The sequence below is a fragment of the Rhineura floridana genome, chromosome 15 (genome assembly GCF_030035675.1).
Source record: "Rhineura floridana isolate rRhiFlo1 chromosome 15, rRhiFlo1.hap2, whole genome shotgun sequence".
NCBI classification, from domain to species: Eukaryota; Metazoa; Chordata; class Lepidosauria; order Squamata; family Rhineuridae; genus Rhineura; species Rhineura floridana.
Window position 1 is genome coordinate 6,866,532 of NC_084494.1, and position 16,510 is coordinate 6,883,041.

A 16,510-nucleotide genomic window follows, 5' to 3' on the forward strand; every position below is an offset into this window, starting at 1 on the left:
TTCAAGCCATTTCTCATCATATTCATTTTTGCTTGTTGTTTTCACTCATATATTTATTTTTATGCACACTTTCCCCTAATGTATGTATTTTGGTAAACGTGGTGTGGTTGGCAAACTGCATTGCAAAATTCAGATAAGTGCAAATTGGAAGGATGGCTGTGTTTCGGTTCTCATATTGTTTTGGAAAGTGCAAACTTAATCAGATTTCTCCCTCTTCTCCACTGTGGACCTGCCAGTGGTCCCTGAGCTTCATTCAAGGTGGTCCATAGCATGCCTCTGGATTTCATTAATCACACTGAATATTCACAGTGGTCTTTTTATTGCTTTTTAATTTCTTATAATAATACAATTCTGTGGAATTACAATTACTACAACGAGCAGAACATTTATTAAGTGGTCTACGAAGACCCTCAGCAAGTGTCAGGTGGTCCGTGGGGGAAAGCAGTTTGGGAATCACTGGTCTCAGGCAGAAGCGGCTGTCCTAGAGCCTTCTAGATGTTGCTGTACCACAACTCCATAAACCCTGACTTTTAGCTGTGGTGGCTGGGGCTGATGGGAGTTAGAGTCCAACTATATTTGAAGATCACTAATTCCTTATCCCTGGTCTAAGGCATCAGTTGACTTGATACTTTCTCTTGCCCACCTGAAATTAATGAGATGAGAAATTAGTTCTCATTTATTCAGGGGCTGTTGGCACTCTCTTTTTAAAACCTCTCATTCATCAGTTGAATGTGTCTATGTCTAATCTAGCATTCATCAGGTGTTTTCTGACCATTTCAATAATTAGGTGAATATTCACCAACCATCAGATTTCTTCTTATTTTAGTCTTTGATATTTGACAGTCCTGAAAAATGGACAGGCAGTGGCATTTTAAGGTTTGACAGTATTCAATAGTTGGCCCACGACAGTTTTTAGTATATGACAGTTTAAGGCTTACGATATTTCATATCTGACATATTTCTTGGCCATACTCAAGAGACACCAGTGAGCCACAGCATGCTCAAATACTACATTTTTGTGGCAAAGTTAAAACAAAGTAGTTTCCAGTCCCTGGTGATGCCCCTCTCTCAGCCATTGTTGACCGGCCCTATGTGCATCTCCAGAGCTCCACCTCTTCATCTTGTTTCTTTTCCATTCATTACGCTATGTGGACCATCATCTTATGGAAGGTTGGGAACTAGCTGTACATACATTGGGAGAGCAACGGACATGCCAAATATGTTTTATTGTTTTATTTCAGAGACGACAGCACTGTGCTAGGGATGCACATGAGCGCTCTTATAAAAATTAGACGAATTTAAATACAATCACAATCAGTATCAAGTCACAACAGGATCTTGCTCTTTGTAACAGCCTGTTCAAAAGGCAAAAGCGAGAGTGTCCGCAAACCTGCCTGCTTAATGCCTTTGGGAAACCGTTTCCTCCATTTGCTAGGATATAAAGTGCTTTGTATAAAAATGACAACTGAAAGCTCTTGGCGGAAGGCAGTGATTTTTCAGATGGCGCTCCAGGGAGCTTGCCGGTTCCTTAGAAATTTATCAAGGATTCCTCAAGGGGAGGATCAGTAATGGCGGGTAAGCTTCTCTAAAAGATGGTTTATTCACTGCTACCAGTCTCTCATCATAGTCTCCAGTACCTCTGTTAATTATTATTATTATTTATTTAATTTATTAGTCGCCCATCTGGCTGGTTGTCCAGCCACTCTGGGCGACGTACAAGATAAAACAATACATTAAAACATTAAAATTTAAAACCATAACAGTAAGAAACCTAACCCACCCCAAAAGCCTGCCTGAAGAGCCAGGTCTTCAAGGCCCGGCGGAAGCTCATCATAGAAGGGGCATGGCGGAGATCGTTTGGGAGAGAGTTCCACAGGGTGGGGGCCACTATTGAGAAAGCCCTCTCTCTAGTCCTCACCAGTCTAGCTGTTTTAACCGGTGGGATCGAGAGAAGGTCTTCTGAGGCTGATCTTGTTGAGCGGCATCCCTGACGATGCTGGAGACGCTCCTTCAGATAGACTGGGCCAAAACCGTATAGGGTTTTAAAGGTCAAAACCAACACCTTGAATTGGGCCCGGTAAACAACCGGTAGCCAGTGCAACTCCTTCAGCACTGGAGTGATGTGATCTTGCCAGCGGCTGCCTTTAATCAGACGAGCCGCAGTTTTCTGTACCAGTTGCAGCTTCCGGACCGTTTTCAAGGGTAACCCCACGTAGAGTGCATTACAGTAGTCTAGGCGAGAGGGGACCAGGGCATGTACTACCGGTGGGAGCAGATGGTTGGGAAGGTAGGGGCGCAGCCTCCTTATCAGATGGAGTTGATACAGCACCGCCCGGCTCACAGCCGAGACTTGAGCCTCCATGGTCAGCTGGGAGTCAAGAATGACCCCCAGGCTGCGGACCTGGTCTTTCAGGGGCAAACGTACCCCATTGAGCACCAGGTCCACATCCCCCAGCCTTCCCTTGTCTCCCACAAACAGTACCTCGGTTTTGTCAGGGTTCAGCTTCAGCTTATTCCTTCCCATCCAGCCACTCACCGACTCCAGGCACTTGGACAGGGTTTCTACAGCCAACTTCGGTGAAGATTTAAATGAGAGATAGAGCTGCATGTCTTCCGCATACTGATGACATTGCAGCCCAAATCTCCTGATGATTGCCCCCAGCGGCTTTATATAGATGTTGAACAGCATTGGGGAGAGGATGGAACCCTGTGGCACCCCACAAGTGAGAGGCCAAGGATCCGAGACCTCATCCTCCAATGCCACTCTTTGGTACCTACCAGAGAGGAAGGAATGGAACCACTGCAATACAGTGCCCCCCATGCCTAACCTCTTCAGGAGGTCCAGGAGGATAACAGTCCTGGCCCACTGTCCACTCACTTGGAGCAATGGCATCGCCCAAGAGTCCTGGCCACTATGCCAGATGAACAGAGGGGGTCTCCTCAAATGCTTCCAAGAATCCTCTGCAACCTGCACACGTTTCAACATCCATTTCACACTGCCGTACCTGGCTCTAGATCATGGGTTTGTCAGCCTGAGGGCCACATGCGCATTCTACTGGGGGGCACGTACCGGGGTGGGCAATGGGCAAATGTGGGCAGAGCAATGGATGTGACTCTTCGCTTTCTAGAGCAGGCTACATCCCAGCCATGTTTTTGCCAAAGGTTTATGTATCCATATATCCAGCAGTGAATGGCAGGGTGGGATGGAGACCCTTACCTGACCTCCTGGCAGGTAAGATGCTGCTGCTTACTGGGAGGGAGAGAGGCGAGGCGGCAGGGAGGGTTCCACAGTACAAGTGTGCCAGCCCGAGCGCCAGATTGGTTCCGCTGGTGTGTTTCCAGTGCATCAGCCTCACCGCCATCTTGTTTCTCTGAGTAAACAGTAGTGATGCACCTACTGGGAGATCAAGTAAGCACTTCTGCTCCTCCATGCTGTCTGCTGCTGCATAACCTCTCCATCCAGGCAAGCAAGAGGCACTGCCATAGTCCAAGGGCACATTCTAACTGGGCAAAAACAGTGACAGAGGGTGCGGACCATGACCAGTGAGGGGGATGGCCTGGGGGAGTGGCCACAAGACCATAGGAAGCTGCCTTGTACCAAGTCAGACCACTGACCCATTGAGCTCAGGGTTGTCAACGGCACCAGGGATTGATGCTGGTGGCTCCATGTCAGTGGGGCAGCAATGAAACACCTTGGAGAGCTCCTTGAAAGTTCAAACTAAAACCCAGAGCCGTTCCCACCACCCCACTGACATGGAGCCACCAGCTGCCACTGAAAGCCTGTGCTCTCTGCCACGGAGGTGTAGCCCTTTCCCAGTGGCCTGGGAGAGCCTTGAGGGCTGAATAGAGAGGCCCAGAGGGCTGCATTCAAGATGGAGGCCCCTCACCCAACCCTAGATGTATCATTCTAGCTGATGCTCATTCCCTGTTATTGTGTCTTATGAATGGTGCAGAAGCGCACGGCTCCAAGTAACAAGCGGCCGACCCCAGTGCTGAAGGCAAGGTGTTCATTACAAACCCCTCCAAGGATTAATTAGACTGCTTGGCCAATAAAAAGAGAAGCAGCCACCTTGTTCCTGTCCTTGAACCAAGATGCAGCTGCAATTTGTCTGCAGAGAGAAATCAGAGTGAGGGGCAGGCCAGGGTGTGACCACTGAAAGAATATCTGTGCACATCATTCATGGAATTGTAGGAACAGGTGGTATAACGGGAAACGTTGTAATGCCATATCGATATAAAATTAAAAGGCAGTTCTAGAAGATGTTGAACAAGGCAGGGCTAGTTTACAACAGATTTAAGTGTCCTGAAAGACGTAAGATGCCTTACTCCTATGTGAACTGTCAGTATGCGCGTTACTATTTAACATTCCTGCAATTGCCAGTGGTGTGATGGCTTTTCTTCAGGACCCACAAGTGTGACAGTCCGTACCTAGGGGGCTTAGTTTAGGGAATCAACTGACAATGGCCCCAGAATCCGGCCTCTTTTGATATACTGACAAGCCCCACAGTCATTGACCCAACAGTAACAGAGAAATGTGGCAGGAGTGGTCATTGTGGAAACCTTTTGAGGAATGGCGAATTGTGGCCCTTGCTCACTGTTTCACCTCTGCTGCTTTGCAAAGGGGTTACTCTCATCCACAAGTAGGGATGGGGAGGAATTTGATTCAGTTCACGTTTAAAAGGGCAAACCTACCAAATTTGCACTTCCCGAAATGATAGGCAACCTGAAACACAGCCATCTTTTGAAATTCACACTTCTCTGAATTTTGCGATGCAGTTCTCTAGGCCCGCCTTTCCCAACCAGTGTACCTCCAGATGTTGTTGGACCACAACTCCCATCAGCCTTAGCCAGCATTGCCAATGGTCAGGAAAGATGGGAATTGTGGTCCAACAACATCTGGAGGCACACTGGTTGGGAAAGGCTGCTCTAAGCAGTTAACGTTTGCAAATAATTCATATACTAAAGTGTGCATAAAATGCAGTATATTTGGGGAAATTGCTTTGCAAAAATGTGTACTTTATGCAAGATTGCATTGAAATGTGTATATTAGGAGAAATCCACACTAAAATGCTGATGAATTTTCATGAGAACTTTTTTAAAAGAAAAAAAATCACAAACGGATGTGAAAATGTGGAGAGCTGAATTGAAGATTGCCCAGTCCTGTCCATGAGGGAAATATTGCTTGCACGTGCTTAGGAACAAATTCACGATTACTTCATTTCCTTATTACTTGATGCCTTAAAGGTTGCCTTCACGTATTCATAGTGAGTTTGGGGCCTGAGAACTAATAACCTCTTATTTATTTATGTATTACATTTATACCCTGCCTTATGGCCAAAAGGCCCTCAAGGCGGCTTACAAAAAACACGAATATAGCAATACATCAATAGAACATAATCCATCAATAAAATAATACAATTCTCAAAATTAAATAGCGAATAACATTATTAAAAGAAACAAAAAAACAGCAATTATAAGCTTCCAATAGCAGGTATCATACTGCAGGAATCATACTGGATCCTTCTGATCTTGTTGGAAATTCTGCCTTGAGTTGTCACGGCTTCGTCTCCTGCATGGTTTTAGATCCAGCTCTTCCAGCTGTATTTATGTGGCCCTTGGTGGAGATGACGTGCTTGCGAGTCCTGCTCTGGAGCACGAGATCGGCGACACGCTCAATAAGGTCATAGATGGCGTAGATGTTGGGGTGTAGATGTTAGGGTGCACCGGCTCGAAGCACCCGATCTTGACGCAGGTGGCCGCCAAGTTAGAGAGGCTGAACTGCGGCTGTGGCACGCTGCCTGGTGATGGGCCCAACTGGTCCTCCAGTGCCTCCAGGCTCTGCTGCTGCTGCTGCCCGGCACCCTGCATGGGCCCGCCCTGGAAGTTCATGGCTGCCGGCCTGCGAAGTGGCTGGGACTGGGACCGGGGCCGGGACCAGGAAGTGGCGGTGGCGAAATATTGTCTTGTGAACTGAGGTTGGCTCCTGCGCGTCCTCCTTGGGGCTCTTCATGGCAGGGTGGCAAGGCAGGGCGAAGAGCCGCTCACGGGCCGAGGGCAGCGGCAGCAGTGGCTCCTGAGTGTCTTCCTTGGGGCTCTTCATGGTGGGGCGGCGGCAACTTCCTTGACAGGTGATATCCTCCACACATCCTCCTCTTCATGGCATTGGAACTGAAGGATCTGACCATGAAGTCTTTCTGGCTGGTGATCCTACCCTGCTGCCAACACTGGCCAGTGAGATGCCCCCAAGAAGCCCATGAGCAGCGGCCTGAAGGAAAGAGCCCTTCCTTGCCACTTTATCCCTAGCAGTCAGTATCTGGAGGTAGACTGCCTCAGACCATGAAGGTTCTCTTCTTGACATAGCTAATAGCCATTGATAGACCTATCTTCCATGACCCCCCCTCTAATTCAAAGATGGGGAGTCTGTGGCCCTCCAGATGTTGCTAGGCTCCAGCTCCAAGCATCCCTGATTATTGGCCATGCTAAATGGAACTGATGAGACTTGGAGTCCATCCCTGCTCTGATTTCTGGTCCCATCCCCTGCACTCTCCAGCTTTCTAAGATAGGCAGGAAATGCTGCTCTGCCATGGAAGTTGGGGAGATTCACTCTGCAGCCCGCTCTGCTTATTTCCCACATCTCCGTGCACATTTTTCAACGTGCCTGCATCCTTGACAGCAGCTCATTTGTCTCAGTGTCAGGTACCGCCTTCTGGGCTCTAAATTTAGAAGTGGAGGTGCTTCTGTTTCTGTGGGGTGTCTGTCTGTGTGTGTGTGTAGAGGATACACCCTCTTTCATGCTTCCTGGACACCTTCCACTTCGCCTCTGCCTGCCGGCAACATAGCAGATGCAAGCTGAGTGTGACAGCTTGCCAGGGAGCCATGGCTCCACGGAGACAGTTGACTGCCAAAATCTCTGGTTCAAACCTGCCCAAGGTTTGCAACGGGTCTGTGTGTTTTGCTTTGGTGGCTTGCTTTGGATGGGAAAGAAAGTCTTGAATTGCAGGTGTCCCTCAGGTTTGGATGCAAGCCCAGATTTGATTTGTGGCAGGCCTCCTGGAGTGGCTTGTAAGCCCTACTGAGGCAGAGGGCGATGTAATGTGTGTGATGCACAGAGGACAGCCAGCCCCTGCCAGCAAAGAGGACACAGGTTTGCAGGTGCTAATTTGTATGTACAGATGCAAACTTAGAAATAATCACTATAGTTTAACTAGAAAGACAGTGCATCTTGCCATAGTAGGGAAGGGTGTGACCAGGTGACCTGCGTGCCTCTGACCTCCAGGAGCTAAGCGTTGATGGGTAGCTTTGAGAGCCTGGCTGTTGTCTCTTCTCAGGGTTCTTTAGCTGTCATCCGGAAGCTGTCAGGTTCTTTCTTCAGAAGGATCTATTGTAACAAGCCAGCCTGAGAAAAATTGCTGCCTAAGATGCTGGAGAACTACTGTCATTCCATAGGGATGGGGGACAAATTAGATCAATTCACATATAAATCTGAATGTATCAAGGTAGCAGTTTCTGAAACAGCATGAGGCCCAGTACAAAGCCATCCTTTGACATTTGCACTTACCCAGGTTTTGTGGTGCAGTTCTCCAACCAAACAATGTTTACCGAAATGCATATATTAAGGGAAAGTGTGCATAAAAATGAATACCTTAGTGAAAATGGCATGGAAAAATGCATTATATAAGGAGACATTGCTTGTACATAAGTCAGAAACTGCATAGAATGTGTTTAGTAGGAGAAATTCACTCTAAAATGTTGAAGAATTTTCACAAAGATTTTATTTTAAAACTTAAATTTGGCTGTAGCAGCTGCGAGTTGAGAGTCCCAGTCACATCTGGAGTGCCACAGGTTACTGGTTATCTAGTTCAGTGGTTGCAGAGCACAGCCTTTGCATGCAAAATGTCCCACGTTAAACACCCGACAGCTCTAGTTAAAATGATCTCCAGCAGAGGCGCTGGGAAAGATTCATGTCTTGAGAAGCTGAAAAGTCAGAGAATACTGAGCAATACTATTTCTCTCCTTTTTTAATCCGGAAGGTAAGAAATGGGATCCTGTGCAAGTTTACCGAGAATGGTTTGATCATTTGCATGCTTAATAAATTCAATGGGATTTACTCTGCTGCAATCCTACTTAGGACAAGTAAAACTGACCACAGGGGATAGGGAGGGAAGGGGGAGGAAGGGCAGGGATAAGGGAGGAGGAGGGAGGGGAGGAGAGCAGGTTTGATTATTTGCATGCTTATTGAGTTCAGTGAGATTTACTCCCATGCAATCATGCTTAGCATATGTAAAACTGACCATGGGGGTGGGGAGGAAGGGAGGGAGCGCTGGAGTGGGCTGGGAAGAAGGAAAAGGGGAGGGGAGGAAGAAGGGAGGAGGAAGGGAGAGCGGAGGGGAAGGAGGTCTGATTATTTGCATGTGTATTGTGTTCAGTGGGATTTACTCCTGTGCAATCATGCTTAAGATAGGCAAAACTGACTGATGGGGAGGAGGAGGGGGAGAGGAGAGGGGAGGGGAAGGAGGAGAAGGGGGATTGGAAGGGGATGGGGAGGAGGAGGGGAAGGGAGGGGCAAAGGAAGGTGGAGGGAAGGGGCAAGAAGGAGGGGATGGAGAGGAGGAGGGGAAGGCAGGTTTGATCGTTTGCATGTTTTTTGAGTTCAGTGGGATTTACTCTTGTGTAATCATGCTTAGGATAGGTGAAACTGACCTGGGGGAGGGGCAGGGAAAGGGGAAGAGGGAAGGAGGGGAGGAGGAGGGCAGAATGGGGAGGGGGAGGGATGAAAGTGGAGGGGAGGGGGAGGAGATTGGATGGGTGGGCACTGGGCAAAGGGAAAGCCCCTTTCCTTTCCAAAAGGAAAACATTGTGAACAGTATCATTGCTTGTCAGCATTTCCCCAGCTTTTTATTCTACAGCAGGCACATGTAGCCTCCCACCCAAATTTAAACCAAAGCTGTCCACACCAGACGTTTATTCCACTTGAAGTTTAAAAGTTAAAAAAATGCCTGGCTGATTTTTAATTAATTTAAGAAATTTAACATTGAAGTCTCTGCGCCATCTCTGCTAACTTTTCAGTGCCTTTTGAACAGTCCTTTTAAGTTGAGACCTATCCCAGTCTGCGTCTGTGTTAGAATTGCTTGTTAATATGTTTTAAAAATGTTTTTAAGCCTTTTTTAAAATATGTTTTTAAAGCTTTTAAAAAAATGTTTTTAACGTTGTTTTGTTTTAATGTATTTTAAGGTCTGTTTTTATGATGTTTTAAAGTGTTTTTAGCGCTTCTGTTTGCCATCCTGGGCTCCTGCTGGGAGGAAGGGCGGGATATAAAACAAATAATAAATAAATAAGTCTATTATTACCTTGGGGATGCTCAGTAAGAACCAACTGTCAGTGTTCTAAATGCCAGACTGACAGCTGGTTGGCTTAGCTAATCAGGGGCCACATTCACACCAAACCTTTATTCCGCTTTAGACAGTCATGGCTTCCCCCAAAGAATCCTGGGAAGTGTAGTTTGTAAAGGGTGCTGAGAGTTGCTAGGAGATGCCCTGTTCCCCTCACAGAGCTTCAGTCAGAGCGGCTGACTGTTAAACCACACTGGCCACTGGAGCTCTGTCAGGGGAATAGGAGTCTCCTCTCAGCACCCTTCACAAACTGCACTTCCCAGGATTCATTGGGGGAAGCCAGGACTGTCTAAAGTGAAATCAAAGTCTGGTGTGGGTGTGGCCCCCTGATTAGGCAAGGCCAGCAGCTGTGAGTGTGGCTTTGAAAACACTGACAGTTGATTCTTACTGAGCATGCCTGACATTATCATTGACTCCAATGCTACATTTCTTAAATTAATTAAAAATCAGCTAGGCATTTTTAAAACTTTTAAACTGCAGATAATGAAGGTCAGAGTATGGGGCAAGGTAATAGGATTACAGGTACTCTGTGAACATGGCTGATTTTTAATTAATTTCAACAGATTATGAGAACTCACAAAAAAGTCCAACAGGGGTCTGTTTCTCTCTCTCTCTCTCATTACACTTTGAACTCTCAATCCTCTCTGACTGTTTTGTGTATCACCATGAAAATTTAGAGGGTTGTTAAGCAAGCGTTTCAGGAGTATAAATTTTGTAAGGTTTTTTTTTTAAATGAGCTTATGGGAAGCATCAGAATGGCATGGGGGTATTTTCAATTTAACATTGCGGAATGTGAAAAATCCATGCTGGCTATAGTATACAGCCATTCTTGTGGCTGTATAATAAAAGCTGGTTTATTGATATATGGTCACAGACCCATTAAAATAAATAAAATACATAATCAAGAAAACATCTTCATCTCCGCAGAGGCATGGCCGATCCTCATAAAGGGCACCTTGGTACTGCCCTTCCAAGAGTGCGGAAGAGAGACGATTAAACCTAGGTCTAGAAAAGGCATGGTGTATAATAAAATGATGGAGAAAGCAAATAGAGAAAATGTTTTCTTCCTCTCATAAGACTAGAATGAAGCTGCATGTTGGACGATTCAGGACAGACAAAGAAATGACTTCTTCACAAAGAAGCACATGTTGAATCAATGGAATTGGCTCCCACAAGAGGCAGTAATGGCCACCATCTTGGATGGCTTGAAAAGAAGATTAGACAAATTCATGGAGGGCAAGGCTATCTTTGGTTACCAGCCATGATGGCTGTGGTCTGCCACGGTAGTCAGAGGCAGGATGCTTCCAAACGCCGGTCACAGGAGGGGAGAGTGCTCTTGCGCTCAGGTCCTGCTTGCGGGCTTCCCATAAGTGCATCTGTTTGGCCACTGTGAGAACAGGATGCTGGATTAGGTGGGCCACTGGCCTGACCCAGCAGTCTCTTCTTATGTTCTTAATCTATGCATTTGAAACCCGTCCCCTTGATTAGGTTACCACACCTTTTCCTCCCTGTCCTTCCGCAGGAGAAGGCAATGGTGTCTGGGCCGGTGTTGATGTGTCCGCCATTGCCGGGGCTGCCTACCCCCATTTTTATCTGCTTCCAAATGGACACACTGCCGGGTAATGCAGAATCAATCTGCAAGGAGCTTTTGTTTTCAGAATGAAGCTAGTTTCCCAAGAAGTGCTTTTCAGGGGCAAAAAATACACAATAGATCTAGATTCTATGTGGAGGACTACATCAAAAAAAGAAGTAGTCAGCCTCCATTGATTCTAGAATAAAATGTCATGTGACTTTCTGTCACACAAACATGAGTATGAATAGCGGCAGAGGCTGTGTTGGGGCACTCTTCTTTATGCATCAACCAGGGATTTGGGGAAAAGGTGGCTGCCTCTGCTGGATCAATACAAGTCATAAATCACGCAGAGCTAAAAGGGTTTCTGTATGTTTGTTTAAGCTGAGCCAGGCTGTCTAGCTGGGCCAACAATCCCTTTTGCAGATGAATCATCCCTGTTTGAACTATGGGCTCCCCCCAAAGCTTAGTCTGCCTTTCTGGGGGTGTTACCCTCTCTATAGGTAGAGGTACCCACTTAGACTGTACACTCTCCCTCCCAATTCTCCCCCCAGTGCTCTGGTTTGCTCATGCCACACAAGTTTATCATTTGATGACTGAAGGATCAAGTGGTAATTTTTGCATGCATAAACCTTCCATTACAGTGAAAAGGTGAGATGGAGAATAAACACACACACACCTGAGAAATTTTGCCATCCTTAATGGAAGTGTATTTTCTTTCTTTCCTCAATTGCAATTGATGGGTGTCTTGGTGACACCCTGGAGATTTCATCTTGATTTCTCCCTCTTCCACAGGAAATGCAGGGCAGACTTTTATGGGGTCAGGTTACTTGTGAGGAGAGAGGGAAATTATGGTGCCTTTTTACCAATCAGTTATTTTCCCTCACAAAAAATATTGATACTAAATACTGATATTTTGAAAGGAACTGTCAATAAATGAAAGGAAATATTGATAAAATTATAGCTGTTAATAATATTTTAGGGCAGAAATAGCCACGTAAAATTGCTCTTAAAAATCTGATCTGCAATGATAGAGAGTAAGTGAATTATTGGAAAATTTGGTACCAAATCCAAATTGGACAGAAATCTAGCACATCCCTAATTCATAGCTAGAGAAAAAGTATATATCACATGGTACTGCCCTCCTGGGATTGTACCAATTGAGGGTGGAGGTGGAGGATTGCATTGCATTTGTCCCAACCCTATCTACTCCTGTAAAACATTCCCAAGATCTAGCCTAATGTTGTTTCTGCCATGTGAGTTTTCTGAATGCCCCCACCCCTTCCCAGGAGAGTGTGCAATCATGCAGTCTCTCCCTTACTTTCTGAAGTGGCACACTCCCTGGAAGGGCTGTACCACCTATTGAATAATTATGCAATAATTATCAACTCATAATGGATCAGCTCTTATAGACAGGCACCTAGTTTGACATTTCAAGCATTCAGGGACAATTTCCTTGCTGTCCCTGTAGAAGTCACTGCTCCTTGCACACTTTCTAATCGGAAAGAGGCAAGCCCAGAGCAGTGACTCATACAGAGAAACAGCAGGCAGCCACCTCAGAGGGTAAGGTATAGTCACCCTTTTGCACTGTAAAAGTACATATCTGGAAGGAGGTGAAGTGTGGTCCTAATATGTATTTGTGTGTGTGTGTGTGTGTGTGTGTGTTGAGGCGAGGGGGAGAGGAGGGAGAGGTTTGGCTGCTGTTACTCAGCTGTGAGCAAAATGCACTTTGCACATGCATAGAGTTTCCCATCATCATAATCAATAATATTATTAATAATAATAAACTAAGGATGCTGATATTTTTGCAAAACTTCAGACCCAGCAAGGCTTTACTCAGAGCCAGCTTGGAGACTGAATATACCTGCAAGAGGAGAGATTCTGTTCTTCCTGGGGGGCTCTGGTTTTTCTCCCTGATCCTTACCTTCCAGGAGGGAAGGGAGAAATTTGTTTGATTCACATTTTAGTGCAGTGATGCCTAATTTGCATGTCCCAAGGCAATACACAAACCAAAACATAGCCGTCCTCCAAAATTCACACTTCTGTGAATTTTGCAAGATGGTTCTCAAGCAAACAACAACAAAAGTGTGCCAAAAAAGGACTTTAGGAGAAGTGCGTACATGGTGGGTTTTTTTAATGGGATTGTTTTGTTGCACATTTTAGTCATGGCTGTTTTTATTTTAAGTTGATTTATATTTTAATGGGGTTGTTAGATTGTGCATTTTAATTATGGCATATTTTTAATTATTATGTATTTTAGCAACGTTGTGCAATTGGTGTTTATGTTTTGTAACTGGTTACAAGCCTTCTGCACATTGGGCGGTATATACATTTTAAAAATACATATTTTTGTGCAGACTTTTTTTAAAAAAAAAAAAACCCTGCAGACTGATGTGGAAATTTGGCTAACTGAAGTTAAGCTTGGTGAAATGACCAACTGAGAGGAACTGGAATTAACCATTTCATCCTCCCTCATGCTTCAGGCAGGGAGGCTCCAGCCTGCCCTAAAGTCGGGAGCCTTTTCTCCAAGGGCAGCCTGCTGGTTGCCATGTCTCCATGCTTAGGGACAGGCACTCCCCTCCAGCCACTACTCTTCGCCTTCTTCAGCCCTACCACAGAAAGAAGTTTTGGAGCCCTGTTGCACTCCTGCTTCCTGTGTTGCAGCGCTGAGCTGCAGGAGCCAGAGATGAGGAAGAACTTCAATTCAGTTTGTAGTTATAGGTGAACCTACCTAATCTGCACTTTTGAAATAATATGCGGACCAAAACATAGCCATCCTTCTAAATTCACACTTTTCCTAATTTTGCGATGCTGTTCTCCAGCCAAGTAACGTGTACAAAAATGCATATACTCCATGTAAAATGTGCATAAGAATGTGCATATCGGTGAAAATAGCATACATAATGCATTATATTAGGCAAACCTGCTTTGCAAACATGTTTATGTTAGGCAAAATCGCATACAAAGGTTAGGAGAAATTTGAACTAAAATGCTGGTGAATTTTCATGAGGACTTGTATTAAAGAAAAAACACAAACAGATGTGGAAAGGAGAACTGAAGAGCAGAAAACTGACTGATAAAAACTGAAATTGACAATTCCCCATCTCTAGTTATGGCCTTGAAAATAGATTCTAGGGTCAGGTTTCTTCCCGCAGTTAACCTCCTCTTTCTGATTATCTTTTTTTTTTTAAGGGCAAATGTCATAGGATGAACCCTGCTGGACCACTCTTACTGTCTGTGATATTGTGTCTCCTGTGGCTGTCCTGGGGCTTCGACCCAGCTCCCAGCGCCTGCTCCGCCTTGGCCTCTGGGGTCCTCTACGGCTCCTTTTCTCTGAAGGACCTCTTCCCCACCGTCTCCACCGGCTGCTCGTGGACCTTGGAGAACCCCGACCCCACCAAATACTCCCTGTACCTCAGGTTCAACCGGGAGGAGCAGGTTTGCGCCCACTACTCGCCCATGGTTCTGCCGCTGGACCATTACCTCTCCAATGACACCTGCAGCCAGCCAGAAGTGACAGCCTTGCCACGGGAACAAGAACAGGAGGACAACGGAGGGGAGGTCAGGTTGGAGCTTTGCCAAGGTGGGGCCCCCATCACCTTTTTCCATTTCGACAAGAACTTTGTGCAGCTGTGCCTGGCGGAGGAGCCTGAAGCGGCCAGCCGGCTGCTGCCCCCCGAGGCCGTGGAGTTCCGCTTTGTGGAAGTCCTCCTGATCAACAACAACAACTCCAGCCAGTTCACCTGCAGCATCTTGTGCCGCTGGCTCGAGGAGTGCCTTCGCCTCGGCACCAGCCAGTCCTGTGGCCTCTCGCAAACTGGCTGCACCTGCCAGACCCCGCAAGCCCTTCCGGCCCCTCCGCCACACAACCAGACGCTCTCCAACGTGCTGACGCCGCCTGCAACCACCAGCAGCGATTGCTGCGTGACTGAATTGCATTCTGGGAATGCGAATGATCTGTACTCTCCGGAGATTAAATACGGTAAGTGTGGATTGTGGGGCAGGTGGTTCAGGCTTTGCGGTAACGCTGCCCCTACGGCAGCCTTAGCAGAGAGGGTTGCTTGTGGAGGTCTCTGTTTTGTTCCCACCCCACCCAGGTTCATTAATACTGCTTCAGATCAATTTGATTTTGAATCCCTCATTGGCACTAGTAATGTTGCTTTGTGTTGGGACTGAGCAAAATGTTCCTCACTCCCCTTTGGGAGTTAACTCTTAAGAAAAAAAATACGATTATTATTTATTAGTCCCTTTTTTCCCCAAAACTAAATGCAAAGCAAATTACAACATTAAAACAAATATAAATACAAAAATAAAAGCATCCTAAAATACTCATGAAATACATAAAAACAAGAGCCAACTGCTCCACACCTGACAAAAAACAAGCAGAAAATTAAACGCTAGAGGCCTGGGTGAACAAAAATGGTTTTACCTGGTGCTTAAAAACAGGCAACGATGGCACCAGGCATACCTGAGTACTGCATAGCAATATTTCACCAAGTCCTTTTTGAGTGGAGAGCTGTCCAACCCTAACACAAGGATGTATTCTGTACCAGGGAGCAGAGCCACTGCACACTGTTGAGATTACAGAAGGGCCAAGCCTTTGGCCTGTCGCAGGTACAAAGATCCTAAATTCCTGTGTTGTGTGAATGGCAAAAAAGGCAACCAGGTAGTCATTTCTTGGTTACTGCAGGAACTCTTTTTTATCTTGACAGTTCCATGGGTGGTTTGGGGCGGGGTCTGTAGGTACCCTGTGTGGTCTTTCCTTGAGTACAGCCTTCGCCAAACATTCACAAAATATTTTGACAGCAACTCCCATCAGCCCTAGCCAGCACGGCCTTCCTGTAGCTTCTTATACAAAGAGATGAGCTACAGTCATTGTTCCACCCGTATTTGCATCTAGGCCACCCACCATGGTATGTGGCCCCTGTAAGGTTTCCCAAAGGGGAATGTGGCCCTTCAGCTGAAAAAGGTTCCCTGCCTCTGCCGTAGTGCCCATTAGGGATGGGGTTCGCTGCCTAGTTCTGATCCGCTTGTATTCCAGTAGTCCGTCGTCCGATCCCGATTTCCCCTTTTTTTGTTCCCACTTGCTTGGCGCTTGCCTATTCGATCTGCTGTGGGTTTTTTGGTTGCGAAAAGAATTGTGTAAATTGTAACGTAAATGCCTATGTAAATGATCACATTCCACGTGGTTTCCCCCCTATTCATCACACCTACACACTGTTACGAATGCATCAACTTTGAGGAAATTACAAAGATAATTACGTAAAATCAAGGGGGAAATTGGGGGGCAAAATCCATGCTGATTACAGCTGTAGCCCGCTGCAAGAAATCAGTGGTGGTCTGAAAAGTTAACGGGCTGTCAGAATCCAGTACAAAGTCCGATTTAGCGGATATTCTCCCCCATCCCTAGTGCCCATGTGTTAATGATGCATTGTGTCAAACAGGAGTACCAAGTTTCTGTGTGTTCTGAATGTGCTGCTGATTGATTTCTTTCCATGGCCCTGAATTCTCGTGTCATGGGAAGGAAAAATACTTCTTGCAGAGTTAGGAC

General features: G+C 46.1%; 1 protein-coding gene across 1 annotated transcript in view; it reads left to right on the plus strand.

Moving 5' to 3' along the window:
- Positions 1-16,510, plus strand: part of ADGRB2 (adhesion G protein-coupled receptor B2) — a 258,463-nt gene that overhangs the window by 55,374 nt on the left and 186,579 nt on the right. The window contains 1 exon segment of the mRNA XM_061596282.1: positions 14,152-14,941. Coding sequence (XP_061452266.1) covers positions 14,167-14,941 — 775 coding nt within the window. The 5' untranslated portion in view covers positions 14,152-14,166.